General features: G+C 38.9%; 1 protein-coding gene across 11 annotated transcripts in view; it reads left to right on the top strand.

The window, feature by feature from the left end:
* Positions 1-18,285, top strand: part of PCNX1 (pecanex 1) — an 89,888-nt gene extending 71,603 nt beyond the window's left edge. For 8 of the 11 annotated variants that reach the window (XM_062630831.1, XM_062630834.1, XM_062630832.1 and 5 more), the window contains 8 exons: positions 491-591; positions 1,819-1,969; positions 3,638-3,868; positions 4,247-4,521; positions 6,275-6,516; positions 7,628-8,064; positions 9,484-9,624; positions 13,327-18,285. In XM_062630831.1, the coding sequence (XP_062486815.1) occupies positions 491-591; positions 1,819-1,969; positions 3,638-3,868; positions 4,247-4,521; positions 6,275-6,516; positions 7,628-8,064; positions 9,484-9,624; positions 13,327-13,467 (1,719 nt within the window). In that variant the 3' untranslated portion in view covers positions 13,468-18,285. The remainder of the gene's footprint in view (positions 1-490; positions 592-1,818; positions 1,970-3,637; positions 3,869-4,246; positions 4,522-6,274; positions 6,517-7,627; positions 8,065-9,483; positions 9,625-13,326) is intronic. The other 3 variants (XR_009967059.1, XR_009967058.1, XM_062630839.1) reach the window with 3 other exon arrangements.
* The last annotated feature ends 350 nt before the right edge of the window (positions 18,286-18,635 follow it).

Genomic DNA, 18,635 nt, shown 5'->3' with positions numbered 1-18,635 from the left:
GTTGAACTCCGTAAGGTTGGCATTAGCCAGCTCTCAAGCACGTCAAGGTCCCTCTGGATGGCATTCCTTCCCTCCAGCGTATCAACCAAACCACACAGCTTGGTGTCATCGGCAAACTTGCTGTGGGAGAATATTACTGTCTTAACCCCATAGTTTCGCTATTTGACAGTTTGCATACAAGGTACACAGTATCCATGAGGAATGTTACAGGCAACTGTTAAGCCTAGGATTTGTCTTATTTCAAATGAAGTATGTGTGTGTCTGCCTCTGCAAGTATTTTACGTACTTGCGAAACCTTTTTAAAAAAAATCCAACCTCCTGTTGAAAGTCTGAGCAAGAAGAACTGGTGTGGTAGGTACATGCACAACACTTGAGTATGTGTACCTTTGCATGTGTTTGGGTCTTTTTACTGCTGGCAGAGCAGCTTTTCTGTGGCCATTCTTTTACTTTGTTCACCTGACTATTCCTTTTTTTTTCCTATTATTACAAGCCGCTGGATGCAAGTAAAGACTCCCCCCTGGTGACATTGTGTTATGGACTGTGTGTTCTGGGGCGGAGAGCATTGGGAACAGCTTCACATCACATGTCAAGGTAATAAAATGTTGTGATCTTCTCTTCCTCAAAATCCCTGTGGCTTCCTAGGTTAGGTATTCAGTACCTCTTTAGAAAAGAAAAAGATATTAAGTATCATCTTAAACTGGACAGATATGCAACTTGCCTGTACTACATCAGCCAGTGAAATGTAACCAAACAGCAAATAAGGGAGAACTTGAATTTGAGTAGTTTGTTTTAGTGAGCAAGGTAGGAATTCTGGTGTGGGTAAGAACCAGTTATATAACCGATGGAAACTGGCTGAGTTCTAAAAGTAAACTCCATATCCTTCAAGTATGTGCCCTGTATGGAAACAGAGTGAAGAGGACAGCTTCTTAAAATGAGGAACATGTCTTGATGCAAGTTAGATCAGGCCATTGTGTGTAAGTTTCACAGTTCAGCTGGCTCTGTGGCAAGCAGCTGCATTTCCTAAGAATCATCTTCAGCTCAACTCTGTCATCATATGGCAGTCTCTTCCTTGCAGATTAACGGCCTCAACTTAATTTAGAAAGACTATGTAAAATGTAGCTGTACGTTTCAAGAAATCACGAGGTGATGGCTTAAAAAGAAAATAGAGAAGCATAAATGGATGTGGAAGCCCTTGGCCAGCTTGGTGCTGACTGTGAAACCTATTCTGCTTTGCTTTCAGGGAAACTGTTGACTAATTCTTTTAAGTATCAGCCAATTGCCCCTTGAAGGTCTTGCAGATATGCACCAGCAAGAGTGATCATAGCATATTTGATCTCTCATTCTTAAGTTAGCATAGTAAAAGGAACAATCGATGCCTTTGAGTAAAACAGTTGTCATGATTTTTGTATTATACTAAAGCATGCACAACTGAAGCTGCATTGTCTCCTTAACTGAGCCACTGTGGTGTTTATATTCCCTGAGAAGCGTTCTCTTTGTAAATGTTTGTAATAAAGTCAGGCTTTCCTCACAGTGTTCCTCTTTACTTTAGTCTGTGTAAAGAGACTATTGCATGTATGGTTTATTCATTACGTGCTCAGTGCATATAAACATCTATTGTCCAAGCTTTGCTTATACACACATCCTTGCTCTTATGTTCTCCCTGTCTTATCCTGTAAGTTATACTTAAGGAGAAGAAAATGTGAATTTTTGTGCAGTTTGGTATTTTTTGCTCTTGTCAGTGATGAACTTGTGGGTATGTTTGTATTTCTATTAATATTTGTGCTGTTTGCTTCTTTTCCTTCTGCCCCCCCTTACCAGTAATCTGGAATCCTTCTTGTATGGCCTGCATGCCCTATTTAAGGGTGATTTTCGTATATCTTCAATTAGAGATGAATGGATCTTTGCTGACATGGAACTGCTGAGGAAAGTAGTGGTTCCTGGAATACGGATGTCACTTAAGCTACATCAGGTGAGAGATTACACAGGAGGATATGTGCAGTTCTTTTTATTTCTGTGCAGTCGTTATTTTAAAAATAAGCTGGGAGAGAGCAAAAAGAGGAAGAGAACAGAAGGGCATATGATAGTGATAGACAACTGAAAACGAGGGAATATCTTATCTTGTCCTTTGTTTCGTTATAGCTCATGTCGAAGGTGATATTGAGGAAAAGGGAATGCAGTTTATGCTCAAAGCTTGAAAATTACATCAGATGTTCAGAGAATGTCAAGCCCTGTCTCATATTCATCTGGAGATTATTCCCTTATGAACAGCATCTCTGAAATTTTGCTGCACTCTTCCCCTCCCCACATAGATGTAATTGGTTTAGAAGGTTATTGTGCCGTTTAAAGCTGCACAGCCCTCTCCTCCAATGGGAGTTGTTTTTCTTGTTCTCTTTTCTTTGAATTGTTTTAGTAACAGACACTTTGGAATTACTCATTGATGCTATTAGTAAGATTTAGGTGAGAATGAGGTTGATTTTTCAATAAGATGAAATTGGGATTGATTTTTTTATAGTGAAGTGAGGGCAAAGATGAGCAATCACAAATTCTGTCCAGGCCATCTATGAACTAACCTCAGCAAGTATGAGAAAGCATGTACTTGAAAGGTAGGCCCTCTGTGAGGGGACAAAAGTGTTGACACTCCAGAAGAACAGATTGCTTGAAAATCAAAGTAAATAGGTAAATCATAGTTGCACTTAATAAAACTTCTTTTTTTGCCTTCATTGCAGAGTCTAGAAGTGTCATCCCTCCCAGAACTAGCGTTGGTTGAATCAACTTCATGTAACAAGCTTGCCAAAGTTAGCAGAATGCTTATGTTAGGAGTACCTATAGAAAAGTAGAATAATTACAAAAATCCTTGTTGAAAACAGCTGAAATATCACTTCAACAATTCTGAAGTGTTTTCAGTATATTTACGTTACTGTGCAGAATGGGCTTGAATTAAGTCAAAATGGAAAGTGAGGGAATTATGATTATCTGAACATTATTGAACTTATACAGGGTGATTTTTATCCATTTGCAATGCAATTGTATATTCAAGATTCAGCCAGTGTTGGAAACTTAGCTATTAACCACTATCTTTCTTTAACCAAGTAGTAATGTGATCTAATACTGAATTGAACTTGCAGATTTTGTTTCCATTTGACTGGTGGTAATGTAGTGATAGTATCTGACGCTGAAATAATCTGTCATCAAGTATTCATGTGAACCTTTAATACAAAACACAGATAAAACTTCTTTCAGTTGCTCTTTTCATGTATTACAGGCTTGGTAGTCAGTGTTTTACTGAAATGTGTTATACTTGGAAACTTGTGAAGAAGGAAAGAAGCTAAAATGCTTCTGCAGGCAATATATAGAAATCTAGTGTAAAATTCAACTAGAAATTTACTTGAATCAGTAATAGGCAGATCCTACTTTTTTTTTTGAGTTAAAAAAGGAAGCAAACACAAACAAAAAGAATGAATCTGTTTGGAAAAGAGCTCATCTTTAACCATGTCCTTTAGTAGGTATCTGATAATTTTTGGTCTGCCTTCACTGAGCTTCCTAAGAGTTTGAGGTGTGAAAGGTTTGGTTTTTTTTTTTATGTAGTTACATCTGAAATATTAACCAAATCTTACTGTATGTGCATTCTTGGAAACAGGATCACTTCACTTCTCCAGATGAGTATGATGATCCTTCTGTCCTCTATGAAGCCATAACAACCCATGAAGAAAATCTAGTTATAGCACATGAAGGTGACCCTGCTTGGCGGAGTGCAGTTCTTTCCAATTCTCCCTCCCTCCTTGCTCTGCGTCATGTGATGGACGATGGCACCAATGAATATAAGATCATTATGCTGAATAAGCGGTATCTCAGTTTCAGGGTCATCAAGGTAAGTCTTGTGCATGCTTCACAATGTGATGGTATGTTGTGTATTTTTAATAACTATACCAAACCGCTACTTCAACTCAAAACACTGCTTTTTTTTACTACCAATGTCATTGCTAGGGCTGCCTCTTCTCACACAGTGGAAGTATCTAATCAGAAAATCAGTTTCTGACTTAAAATACCTGTTTCTCATCCCATTCTTAGATTTGCTTTATTCTTGCTGTTGCAGCCTGTGTCCAAAAGTTCAGCTTTGTGAAGAATAAATATAAATGCTTGCAGTTCTGCAGTGCAGTATTACATAAATTCATGGAGACCTAGGTACAGCAAAGCACACAGTCATTGTTTCCTTTTCTGACACAGCCTTTCTACTTGGCTTTTGCAGGTGAATAAGGAGTGTGTGCGTGGCCTGTGGGCAGGACAACAGCAGGAACTTGTCTTCCTGCGTAATCGTAATCCAGAAAGAGGAAGTATCCAAAATGCAAAACAAGCTCTGAGGAACATGATCAACTCCTCCTGTGACCAGCCAATTGGATACCCAATCTACGTCTCACCTTTGACTACTTCCTATTCAGATAGTCATGAACAGCTGAAGGAGATTCTTGGGGGAGCTATCAGTTTAGGAAACATCAGAAACTTCATAGTGTCTACATGGCACAGGTGAGCTGAGAAAATGAGTTCTCATTTACTATGTGTTAGTACTCTCATATTCCATTAACTAGTCTCAGTAACTACTGCTTTTAACTATGCCTACCACAGTTTAATTTTGTAATATTCAGTCACATAAAAATAAATAAGTCTTGTTTTTTGTTTTGAGCATATTTGTCACATATGGCAACTGCTTTGGTTCAGGATTAATTTCAAGGCATGGAAGTAATGCACCACAAATTATGTAAATGAGAGCTTGGAAAAAGAAACAGGACGGAAAATACAGATGCAAGAGCTACAGCTCCAGTTCTAATCTCAGGTCTGACAACGAGAGACAATACAACCTGTTTTTTTCAGTACCATCGCTTTTGCAGTCTATAATATCATTTTTACAGTATCAGGACTGTTTGGTAGGGTTCCTGTCTGGCAAATATTTAGCATGCAAATGCAGTATTAATGCTGTTAGACTATACTCATCCATAGTAACACACGTGTTAGCTGCTTAGAATTTCATGAATGCTTATAAATACCCAGTGTGTCAGAGCCAGAACAAGTAACTGGAGTGATAATATAATCTTCCCTCTACATGCCCCCCCCCCCCCCCCCCCCCCCGTAACCCAGTACAAACTCTTCCTGTGCTGTATCTTACAGGCCATGAGAACTTGTACTGAAGGTCTGGCCACTTACTACTGTGGCTCCAAAAGCAACAGTGGCAGCTGTGTGTGGCATTCAGAAATGTGTGCTGGTTCTTGCTGGATCTTGCCAGTCCTGTAGCTGTTTTGATGGTCATATTTACACTTGGAGATGTATAGCACATCAAACAGAAGGTGCTGCTTCACCCCAGAATATGCCACACTTACTACTGTCTGTGGTGTTTTTCTTCTTTTGCCATCTGCTTGTCTGACACATGGATAGAATAACAGGTGAAAGTATGACACAGAACAGTGTATGGAGCCAAGCTGTATATGCTTTGGGATTCTGAATCTTGGGGCAAATACAGTCACAAAGGAGTGCTCAATTGTTTGAGTGCAACAGGAAGAAAAGAGTAATAAAAAGTATGAATTGAAGAAAGGAGGAATGTGCTGTGGTTTTTTTGTCCATCTGAAGTTCATTAACGCAAATGATGCAGTGAAAAGCCTGTATGATTATATCCACTAGAAAACATTGTCTAACTTGCTGTCTGAATATTCAGAATTCACATGAGAATTTGCGATTCAAATAATGGCAGTATGTGCTTCAAACAACTGTATGTTACTGAAGGTAACAAGAAACCAAATTCTTTCAAAAGAAAAGAAAAAATAAACAAGAAACCGAACAAAAAAAAAAACCCCTAACATTTCAGGTCATCTGAATAGACAAAGTCTATTGCAGTCTAACAATACACAACTGATGTGTTAAAGAGCGTAAATTTTACTAAACTATTACAAAATAACCAAGGTGTTCTACCAGCATTTTTATTTAGAATTTTATCTCTATTGTATTTCAGAAGTGGCTTGATTTTTCAAAACCTACTTCATATGAGCATTTGGCTTACTATAAATTACTGTTACTTCAATAGTTGCCATGAAGAAAATTGCAAGCTCTTAGAAAGCAGCATTTATATTTGTGAAGCATGTTCTGAGACAATAAAGTCAAGTTTTATGTGATTTTTGGGGAATGCTGTGGATTGTGCTGAGTAAAGCCTTTTGCCTGTCATCATAAGGCATTTCTTAGAATTGTAATGATTAGGAGGCCTGACAATATGTCAATTGCATTATGTTTTCAGACTAAGGAAAGGCTGTGGAGCTGGCTGCAATAGCGGTGGAAATATTGAGGATTCAGATGCTGGAGGTGGAGCTTCTTGCACAAGTAACAATGCAACTATCAATGAGTCTCAGAGCAGCATGTCACAAGGAGGAGGGAATGCAACTACAGGGCAGGGACCTGGGGCAGTACAGCACCCTCCTGTTGCAGCTCATCCAACAATTCTTCCTGCAGCTCATCCACCAACTCATCCCTCCACCTTGGGTAAAGTTGCTTTGTTTTATTTTAATGACTTTATACAAGTACAATATTTAATGACTTTATACAAGTACAAAGGCAGAACTGGCCTTTCAGGTCTTTGGATCAGGCCTAAGTTACAAGATAAAGCAAGCAAAAGTGATTTGATGTAGTGTTAATACCTTCTGGATTCATCTCAAACTACAGTATTGCTTTCTGCAAAGCAAGGTTCCCAGACAGATTGGAGCAGTAGGGGTATAGCTGTGCTGGCAAAATAGATTAAATAACTTTTATAACATGTTTCTACAGATAGGATGGTTCGTTGTTGGTTTTTTTTTTTTTGGTTCTGTCATATTGTCTGTAAGTGCTAAACTTTGTATTTTTGAGTGTTGTTATAGTTCTTACTTATACAGTAGAATGGATTTTCTGTTTCCATAGTATTTTAGCTGAATCCTATCCAGGAGTCTGTAGTGATTTGTAGCTAGGGAGGTGATAAACAGTAAAGCTGAGAAAAGGCTTTCCAAACTTTACCTTTGCTCAGAAAGTGTATGAAAGTGCATCTAGTTGAATGAACTTTTTTTTTACACAAATAATTAGTCTAACTGTGGGAAGGTATCCACAAGCACTTGGTATTGGAAAAACAATACCACCAATTCTCATAAACAGCAACTCCTGTTTTCAAGTGTATTAAATGTTTCTGAACTTGTTTAAATACAGCTTTTGCTCCAACAAATTTTCTGACTCAATCTTTGAACATCTAGTCAAGCATACTAAGAAATAATGTTTACAGTGTTTTGAAACATTTACCTGCCTTAATGCCTTAAGTACGGGAAACTTAAGTGTAATATTAAGAAACAAGCAGTTGGTGCAGGAACAGCAACACTGAAGTGTTTTTCAGGCTACTTGTTTTAAAGGGATTGGGAATTGAACAGAATATGAAATGCCAAAATAAGATGAGTGGAATGTATTCAAATGCTCTGCTATATGAAATGCAACAGTGATATTCTGCAGTACAGCTGTTTCAGATGTTGTTGATTAGACCCAGAAGTTTTGTCTGTAAGTGCTAAGGTGTTTGTCAGCAATCTAATGTGTGTGGGAGGCTTTATCAAACTCCTGATTCTCTATTTTTTACTTTTAGGCACCAGTCACAGCTCTCACTCTGTGCAGTCGAGCCTTGTCAGACATTCCCCTGCCCGTGCCTCAGTAGCTAGCCATTCATCTTATTGCTACGGCAGTCGTCATTCATCTCTTCGCACATCCACAACGGGCTTTGTGCCTTGTCGGCGCTCTTCCACCAGTCAGATATCCCTTCGTAACCTTCCATCATCCATCCAGTCCCGCCTGTCTATGGTGAACCAAATGGAACCTACTGGCCAGACTGGGGTCAGCATGCAGCATGGACTGCCCTCTTCTAGCAGCTCCAGCCAAAGCATCCCAGCCTGTAAACAGCATGCCCTTGTGGGCTTTCTAGGGACAGAAGGAGGGAGTAATGCAACTGAAACGCAGTCAGGTGGCAATGCAAGCCCTGCAAATCAAATGCAAGCCAAAAAGGATGACGTTATTTACAGAATCCAGGTGAATAGTCAAGAAGAACAAGTTAACCTATGCTTCCACATGCTTTTGTTAGTTTTACCTTGGATGTTGTTGCAATCACTACTTCCTAAATACACACACAGTCTGGAATGCCTCAGTATACAGCTATTGTGCAGTTACATTTGGAGAGCTAATGTGAGGAAAAGGATATCTGGACAACCAACCTTCTTGCATGCTTAGACATCCCTGTTTACTTGTATGTTTTGCTGTAGTGCAGCTTTGAGAATGTCAACTGAGCTTAGTTCCACTTCATACTTAGTTTGCCTTTATTCATGACAACATGTAAAACTGAACAGCTTCATCTGCAAAGTAGAAAGCAGGTAGCTTTTTCATTTAAACTAATTAGATCTTCCACAAAAGTAAAAATTTTCACTTTCATACATATTTATTCATTTTCATGTGTATTTATTCTTTGGTTATTGCCTCAAGTCTGGGTTTACTGAACAGCAAGCAATACACCATTGACTAAGTTAATCATGCAGCCTTACTCGTTTTGTGAAAATCCAGAAATTTGTATTCTTGCTCTTCTAGCTTTTTATTAGCCCCACGTGTATGCCTTTGGCAGTATATTAGTGAGAAACATCAAGAAGTGGATTTAACAGGGTAAATTATAACAAACATGATTTCATTGCTAGTATCACATCATTGTAGAGTAATCCTTATTAAACTGCATCATAGTGGGTGAAGTTAATGAATTAATTTTGCAGGTCTATACTTAGTAATTTTTGTTTGCAGGCAGGAGCCCTTTTATCAAATTGCCTAATTCCTCAGTGGGAGGAGGATACAGGCAAAGTTGTCATGCACCCTTGGATAGTGGACACTGTGGTTCTCTCTCTGTTCTTAAATAGGAAGAAGTTTTCAGGAGTTTTTTCCTGCTGCCCCTGTGGAAAGGCCAGTTTACTTAAACACAGGGTGGGTCTCAACTGACAATGCTGGTAGATAAATAGATCTTCAGCCCAACAGCAAATTCTCCAAGATGGTGTTTCTTAATGTGTTCTGTAAGAAGTGACAGAGGCAGTTTTAACAGTTCATCGTCACTTAACTCTTCCCTGCTACTGGACCATGTGCTGCCTATGCTTATGTTGTGGTATCTTCTTAGACCCTGCCATGAGCCAGTGTAACTGAAAGAAAGGGTGGGAAGGGGAACCAGAGCTGCTGCTTCAGACAGCAGTGACCTGATGTATTGTCAGCTCTGTGTGTGAAACCACAGCCTAATTTCCAAATGCAGTGCTGCTCAGGCTTTTTACTAGCCTGGAGCTTGAATTTCCACCATTGAAATTGGTCAGAAATCAATTTCTGTAGGTTAAGGTCACTTCTCTGGAAGTATGCAAAAGCTACATTTTATCTGTTTCTCTTAAATTTTGGCTGAACTAACAGTCAAAACTCAATTCCTACTTATAGTTAATGGATCCCAGTCAAGTACTGGAAGGGATCAACGTGTCAAAAAGGAAAGAGCTGCAGTGGCCAGATGAGGTGATACGGCTAAAAGCTGGAAGAAACAGCTGGAAAGACTGGAGTCCTCAGGAAGGCATGGAAGGCCATGTAAGTTTTACTCAGAAGCTGACAAGCTAATTTTAAGAATGGCAGTGTCTTGATGCTATGGCAGTCTGCCTAGATGTTAAGACCAAAGGTAAATGTAGGATGGATCAGGAGCTGTGCTCCAAGTCCCTGTTGCTGGAAGAGCAGGTCCAGAATCCGAGTTTGAAGCAGAAGGATATTACTGCCGCTGTATCCAAAAGACACAGGGTGACGATTCAAGCATTGTCAACTACCTCTGCTTCCTTGCCTTCTTCCAGCTCTTGTCATGAACTCTCAGGCATTGCACTCATTCATCCAACCTTCATTTTCCTTTCCTTAAACTGTCTATCCTTGAGCAAATACAGAAGGTCAGTTTACCAACGAGTCCTTAACTGAACGCTTAACAGTATTTGTTTTTAAATTATCCTGATGAAGATAGTCAAGATTGTCTTTAGGTGCCTCTTAATTATAGGTACATGCTAAGTGTTTACTTTCTCTTAAAAAAGAAATCTGCTGTGGCTAAAACTTGCGAACACCTATGACTTGAACCTATGTCTCTCTTTTTCCTAGGGTTATACCTGTGTTTTATGAAAAGTCATTGCGTTAGTTAGAAAACTCATCTCTTGATTAAAGCTCTTTTTAGGAGTAAAAAAAACTATATCTTTGAACCTTTTTGGTTTTTACTGAAGCATATGGGGTTTTTTAGATCTTTGTGTCAATAAAGATGCTCTAGTCAGTATTCTTCCAGTGATAAATAGTAAAAGGGAAGAGTCACTGACATTGTTTCTGCATTGGTTCGTCAATAAAACTGTTTTTATTTGGGACACGTTAGTTCTGACAGTTTATAAGAATTTGCTTTGATTGAGTGGTTACCTCTATTGGAGGCATTATTTATAAATTTAATTCAGGGGCTGGATTTTGTTCTCTGAAGGTCTGCATCACTGTGGATGTATGTGCAAGCCTCAGGTAAGAAATGGGAGTATGCTGATAATACAGCATATGCCAAATCTACCTTGTTACATATGTGAAGGAAGAGCCCTGGAAATAAATCCCTTCCACAAAAAAACTGTACCATAGTAGGGTTATCTTATATGTCTTCCCTTTCTGATCCTACAGCTGTATTCTTGCCTGCTGCGATGCTCCTCATCAAGCAGTTTACAAGCCAAAGCCTTATGTCAGTACCGAGTAGAAAGCTGTTGTAAACAGTGTTCAGTTTAGATGTTATAGTTTTGGAATTTCCTTGTTAGCTATTGCAGATCAAGCATGCTGTCAAGATGGTGAATGTGAAGGGTTGTATCAAAACACGTCCTGTTACCTGATATCACTGGACAATTTTTTTCTTTTCATGAGTTTGTGTATTTTGCAGTTGCAGCATGCAGACGTGTAGTGATTGATGTTACAGAGAGAATTAAAACAAGGATTTGAAGGGAGAAGCTGTTCTAATGCTTCTCATCTATTTTTGGTGCAGGGTACTGGCAGGGATTTTTAGAAGCTCATTTTTGACCTAAGGTGAAAGGGGGAAAGCACCAGATTATCCTATGTGTGATTAGAGAGACAGGATTTAACTTGACATAGTTTCCACTGCCTGCTTCAGCTGCCTGTGCTTAAACATACTCATATCGTAAGCTCTCAGGACAGTCTTCCCTTTCTGATCCTGCAGCTGCAGTCCTTTCTGCAAACAGGCAGAAATGATTCTTACCTGCTACAGTGCTGCTCATCAAGCAATTTACCAGCCAAAGCCTTATGTCAGGACTCTTGGTATGAAATCCAGCTCTTTAAACCTTTCCTACTACATAGAAAAAGCATTTTTCCTAATTTTGCTTTTTATTTTGCTACGTGTGCAGTATATATAATACACAAAGACATTATAGAGTTTCTTCAAGGAAATGAAATTTAGCAGTCCTCGTTCTATTGTATCTACTTTTTCCAGGACTTTTGAGATTAAGGTATACTCTGCATTATCTTTCTGTGATACCTGCAGTAGCATGCAGAAGAGCCCTTTTCCTTCTCAAGAGATTCTTACCACCTCTTTGCTGTCTAGTGACATCATTTTGCATGTTATCACTCATGGGGCATCAAGTAAATGCCAGCCATAATAGGAGAGATGGTAAAACCAAGCGAGTGGGTGGTTATAGTGAGTTGTAATAATCTATGTACAACTCTTGCCATAAGCACAGTTTTTAAGGAATCATGATACTGATGCTTTTTTGGAGTCTGCCCTTAGCTACCACAGAGGCACCAGCTTGAAGCTGAACAAGGATGTAGTACTTGGACTTTATTGGGAAATTCTTTATATATTTGAAGGTAGAATATTCCTGACCTCACTCCATACAGCAGCATAAAAAGTTTACTTTGAAGTCAGACTTGAACACACTGCTTGAGTATCACGCTGTTGCATCAAACAAAGGGGAAGTGAAGATGCCCTGCTTCCCTAGGTGAAATGCTCCTCCTGTGAATGCAGTCTATATCTCCTGCAGTGGAGAAAGCTGAGCATTAGAGAAACTGGCAGCTGTCAGTTGGGTTTAGTGAGGATTATGGGGGCCTTTTGAATTTGGTCTTGAAAGATGTAGGTTAATTGTGGGGTTCTGTCCTTTCTTCCTCACCTGAATCTTTAGAACTCCTGTAAACTGTCCTGGCCTGGATTACGTTTTACTTATTTTTTTACCTTACCTTGTCTTGAATTTAGCAAATTTGAGAATTCTATTTCTGTGGAGCTGGCAGTACTTAAAACCATGTTACTGGAGCATCCTTGTGGTTCCTTTGGGGCACCCAAAAATTTAAGGTGTGTTTTTAGGGAGGCAGCTGAGCAGACACATACAAGGGCCTGTATGGAAAAAGGGGCTTTCTGATGGTCAGTATCAGGCAAAATCCTTGGTAGCAGCAGATCAAAGAACATGAATTCTTAAACAGGAGAAGTTTAGATTGCATATAAGGAGGAAATTCTTTCCTGTTAGGGTGGCGAGGCACTGGAATGGGTTGCCCAGGGAGGTTGTGAATGCTCCATCCCTGGCAGTTTTCAAGACCAGGTTGGACAAGGCCTTGGGTGATACGGTTTAATGTGAGGTGTCCCTGCCCATAGCAGGGGGGTTGGAACTTGGTGATCTTAAGGTCCTTTCCAACCCTAACTATTCTGTGATTCTATGTATAACCAGGAGTATGGGACAGTAGCTTGTAGCACTGTTTCTGAAACCTTTCCTCTCTGCAGTATTTTTTTTCATTTTAAATTATTTTTGAATAATTTAGTTCAAAAGATCAACCTTGAATTCAGAGTGAACAGAATTAGGGCAAGGGATTTGACTTAGAGGAGAGAGTAGTTTGTACCCAACTCTTGATAAACTACAGTTGTGCTATTGCTGTACAATACTGAGGTATTTTAAAACTATTACAGCTTTGGGATATAAAATATCCCAAATCAGTACATGTACACTTCTAACAGTTTTTACTCGCTTTGCATGAACTGTTTGGTCTGATTTGGGTCAGCTGATGAAATTCAAATCAAAGGCTGGCTTTTCTCAGGTAAGCTGCAGCTCTTCAGCAAGGCTTAAGTAGGTAAGCTTACCTTGTGGGTATGCTGCCCCTGAAAAGTGAGCAACTGTATCAGTATAGCACTTACATTATTGCTCCTTTTGCCCTGTAAGGGTCTTGAATTATCAGCCATGACTTTGATATGGCAGTTTTCCCATGGAATTTCACATTTTATTACACTTCTTTTTTATTTCCCCCCAGGTGATTCACCGCTGGGTGCCTTGCAGCAGAGATCCAAGTAGTCGGTCCCATATAGATAAAACCATCCTGCTGGTTCAAATTGAAGATAAATATGTTGCTGTTGTTGAAACTGGAGTCCTTGAACTTGGGGCTGAAGTGTAAATCTCTTTGAGACTGAAACTTCCCCTTCTCCAACAGTTCAGAAGAGAGAAGGGTCCAGAAGAAGCAGCTCCCAGGACATGAAACTTCGGTCCAGTTGTAGGAAAGGACTTGAAACACATATTTAAGTTCCTTTCCCCAAATAAACAAGTGTAAGAATTTTTTTTAAGTTGTTAGCTGCTGAAGAAACATTTGCATGAAGGATAGATTTGTTGAGACATATCTTTTTGTTTATAAATTTTGTTTATGCATTGCGTAATGCTTTAAATCAACAAACTTTTCAGTTCTAAGATCAGAGCACCTCATATTTTTCTAATTGTTTTGCCAAAAATTGCCATGTCTTGTCACAAGAGTGTGTGGAGTTCATCCACCTTATTTTAAAGAAATTGACTACAAACCTTCAGTTTGGTGAAACAGTGTAAGGGTTTCAGGTGTGGCAAGAAGAGACTGAACAGATGTATAGATTCTTATTCCTTATGAGCTAAACATTAATGAGAACTGCACTAATTTTTTTACAGCAATGCACTAAAAACAACCCTGAGATTGCTGAGAACATTTATTTATATATATATATAATTATATAAAATACCATTATTTAAATTGCCTTTGGGATTAATCCCCTCCCTCTCCATATACATGTTGATGGTAAGGGCTGTGCCATGGGTTTGGTTCTATGTTCTGTATTTCGTACAAGTGCATTTGCTGCATCCTTTTCACAATAAATGGTAAAAAAACATATATAGAAAAGCACCTGAGTATCCCTGTACTACATCAGACTATTGTGGTGGCAGTGGTACCTCAAATCTGTACAACACATCTAGCTTTAAAGTGAATCCTAAAATACTACCTTTCATTTGTTCCCTCCTCACTGGCCCTGGCTACTTTGCTTCTTTACACCCAGAGCTGACTGTTGTTTTGTTGGCTCTTCTCTGGCAGAGACAGTTGTTTCAGTTTTGTAGGGGGAGGTACAGGTCTGTGATTACTTCATGGATGATTGAAGGTTTTCTATTCTATCCAATTTAGAAGGGAAAAATAGCACAACAAAATCCCCAAGAACAACAAAAAAAATTACTTCAACTTTTAAAGAGCTTTCATAGAAGGCACAGCCCTAAACTTGTATCTCTTTTACCACCTTGCCTTTTCTTTCCCTTTAGTCTTCATTCTTTTCTATGACTTGAATTTTATTTTCTGTGATGATATATTCTATGTAAGTGTAATTTGAGTATTTATAACTGTGAAGTTGAATTACTCATGTGTTACATATCCTAGGTTTTATTGTATTTTTTTAAAAGTGTGTATTCAGGGAAACAAGTAACTCAGAACTATCATGGGAGTGTGAGAGGGAAACTGGTTTGTTCTTGACTTGCAGTTCCTATGACTCACTTTTCTTAATCCGTAAGAAAAAAAAATCTACCTGTTGTGATTGTTTCCTGTTTCTGACCTGTAATTACTTAGGACTCTGTGGGGAAACTGCGCACAGTCCTAGCTTTTGGGAGCAGCCATCTTCTTCCCAGTCACCTCCACTTCTTTGTATGTAACATAACCAGAAGAGACTTCTGATTCAGCACAGAGATTATTGCAATTATTTCTCTGACATCAGAGGAACATTGTCTGTTATGTACCTAATGTAAGCGTGAAATTATATGGGCTGAGAAAAAAAAAAAAGAAACAGCTACCTAAGAAACGTATGTATTCTGACTCAAGTCACTGTATGCCATCTAGCCATGAAAGGGTAAGTCTGTTTGCCTGGTAGCTAGTCAATTCTCGATACTGTTCCTAGTGAATTATACTGGGACTTTGCTTACATTATATTCTATGCAAACATGTACTCAAAGTACTGTGCATCTTACGGTTGCGTGTTACTGTTTGGTTTATGCATATGCAGTCCAATTCAATCTTGGTATAAATGCACAGTTCTAGGTCTGCCACCTTTGAAATAATTCTGCTGTTCCACATAATTTATCATATCTGCACATTATAGTGTAGCTGAATTCATCTCCTGCATATCTGAAAACTTAGTACAGTAGATAAACCTTCTTTAGCAGTCTGGTAATGTTGCTATCAGGAATTAAGAAAACGTGTACACTTTGAATTGAAAGTTTTAGTTGAGGTTTTATTCTGTCTTTACCATCAGGTAATTACAGGGTTTTCTGTACCACTAGAAATACTGCTTCATTTTAGAAAGAGGAGTTTGAGAATAGGCCCCGTTTGATATTAGTTGCACAAGGCTGGGTTTCCTTCTTGTACTGAAGCCTTGAGGTAAGCAAATGACTGAAAGTCAAAATGCACTGGTGTTTTTTGTTGTTTTGTGGGGGTTATGGGAGCTTTTTATTTTGATTTTATTTATAAAAAATCAAACTTGACTGAAGCAACTTTTTGTATGTTAACCCTGGGTTTGAACAATCTTTGTCTTTTCAGGACAAGATAATGACAGTGTCCATTGCTGGTAATAGATAGGAATTAATGGGTCGTTAACATAAAAATCTGTAGAGAATGTTTAACTGCCTGGAATTAGGTCAGCAAACAGCTGACTGGGGGAAAAGGTGGGTTTTTTTTTAAGGGGCAAAGAGAATTAATGGATCTTTCTACTTTATTTTTTTTTTCCAATTTGAAGGCTTTCAGTGTGTTGCCTTCAGGAGGTGGATTTCAATGTGGCCAGCTTAATACCTTGTTTCGGATACTTGGAAAGTGCCTGCTATGAAGTCTTTGCACAGTGCTCATACTAATTCCAGATCTGCTCAACAGAAGCCACCTAGTTGAAATTTCAGTTTTCTGTAAGGCTTTGGAAACTTTATGAAGTTTTCCTTCTTTCTGAACTCTTAAAGTTCAACAATCACACTTACATGTTGGTTTGTGCAAAGCTTGTGTCATTGGTTTCTATGTGCAAGTGACAAACCATGTTTGTTTACTTTTGACTCCCCAGAGGATAGATCTGTCTGTGGAAACCTTTTTTCTAGATAGGGATGATTTCATCTTCCGTTTTCTTTTCTTTGGCCTTTGTCTTAATGCATGATATTTTTCTCCTGTTGTGAGTATGGAAAAGATGGGTATTTTCAGATCAGTCCTGTTAGTCAGATTAAGCTCAGAATAGAGCTGACTGGGGGGGGGGGGGGGGTGGGGGTGGTGTTAGACCTTTCTAAGCTTTCATGAAAACCCATTCTGGATGAGTGCTTTATTTCTGTCCACTTCCATCATGTGATATTCTTTTGCCATAAGAACATTCCAGTTCAGCCCCATTGTTTTAGCTTCCAGGTAGTTTCCATCTCTGAATTCTTTAACGGTGGTATCTATGCGTTATATACCTGCTCCCTAAAGCAAATATTAAATTACAGAAAAATGCTGGAAACCCCCACTAATCAGATTATGTTCTTTGGTAAAAATGGCTGCTACTGAATTTTTTAAATCCTTTCCCTGTTTTACCTCCCTGTGAAATATTTTAAAATGTTCTGATTAAAACAAAACCCTAAAATGTTTGTGACACCACTGACAACACCTAGATTTCTGTGCCACTTGCACCATTACACTTGTGATGAATTCAGGGGTGTGCTCTCATGATTCAGCATTTGCAAACTCATTTTGGAGTTGGGGGGAGAGTAAGGGAGGAGTTAAGTAGGTTGAATGTTCCTATAGCCACTTTGGGACATTTGGCATGTTTGCGTGGTAATCTTAATTTTCAGGTCAGCTGCGTGGTTCATCACCAGGCATTCCTTACCCCCATATTCACAACTGTCTTTGGAATCAAAGAACTCTGAGAAGCCTAGATGATGGGTGAGGTGAAAGATGAAGACTTGGGGCACAGGTCCCTGCCCATGGCTATTTGGCAAGTGGCCGTAAAGCTTTGTCTTGGGTGAGCAGGGACTAGAGATGCCTTACAGTCGGATTCAACATCAAATTGTTTCTCTGTTAATGCGCACACCAACACAGACCTAGGAGTCTAAAATACAAAGACACTGCTTTAATGATTTCAATTGCAGAACTCTCCATTCACAGAATGGAGCAGGATCTATTGCATTTCTTACCATTAACAATGTTACTCAAATATTATTCAACTCATTGGATTTGGGGTTATACCACCACAGGTTTTATGTACTTAATTTTATTAAGGATTTTTATACCTATTATATAGGCATCTATTCTTTTCTTGTCTGGCTTGCTATTTGATAATCTCTTGCAGTACATTCAGTGGCACTGGACTTGTTCAGAAATTCTACTGGTAAAATTACTGGTGCCTTAGTAAAAAAGTGGGTACATAACACCTTGGTGGAAGGTAAAGCATGTGGCTTGTTTCACCCCAGCATGATACACATATTTCAAAACAGGTGATTAAGATGGCTGCCCCAAAAGATTTTTGGGAGTATAAATATATCACTTGGTCACAAACATCTGAATATGAGCAATTTTTATGACTTCTGCTATGTACAGTTTGAATAGATAATCCCAGTACACCTAGGCCACAGCTCTGAGAGATGGCAATCAGGTAGCTGGGCTTCTGAGTGTGTTAACAAAGATGTCCCCAGGAACCCAGCGTTGAGCTGCTGGTTAGGAGAGGCGAGTACAGTGTGAGAGGATGGGTTTGGTTTTCAATGGACAATGGAAATATGTATCGCCTCTGCCAGCAAACAGATATCTTACCAGGGATAGGGATATACATACCTGCGTGTCTGTGAGCGTGTATGTGTCTGCGTGTGTTACTGGAAATGGCCTGTAAATAGTGTAGCTGTTTAAAATGGAAAAGGCAGAGAGTTTTTTTGCAACATGTTGCAGCAAAAGGACAGTATTGACAGTGGAGAAACACTGAGAAATAAAAAAAACCTTTTTTCACTTGTCATTGCACTACTCTCTTCTCTTGAGTCATTTGCACTATTTTAAAATCAAATCACTCTTTAATGAAGGATTCTCTTTCTTCAAAATTGCTTCTCTTACCTTTCTATAGAAAGGAGAACCTCAGCTATTCCTATTTTACTGCCCTCATCATACCTGTTTTCATGCATCTCTTCTACACTTAAATGTTTTCCCCTTGTCTTTGTTGAAGCCTTTTCAGTGTTTATCATAATTTCCCTTCTCTTGATTTACTTTTTTTTTTTTTTCAAAGCCCAGAAATTATTGTGCTGTCTTTATGCTCGGTCATTTTCCATTCTTCATGATTCTGAGGGAACTATTTTACCTACTGT

The sequence above is a fragment of the Pezoporus occidentalis genome, unplaced genomic scaffold, assembly GCF_034315485.1.
Source record: "Pezoporus occidentalis ecotype Australia unplaced genomic scaffold, CSIRO_AGI_Poc_V1 ctg36, whole genome shotgun sequence".
Lineage (NCBI taxonomy): Eukaryota > Metazoa > Chordata > Aves > Psittaciformes > Psittacidae > Pezoporus > Pezoporus occidentalis.
This window is presented reverse-complemented; position numbering and strand designations above follow the sequence as displayed.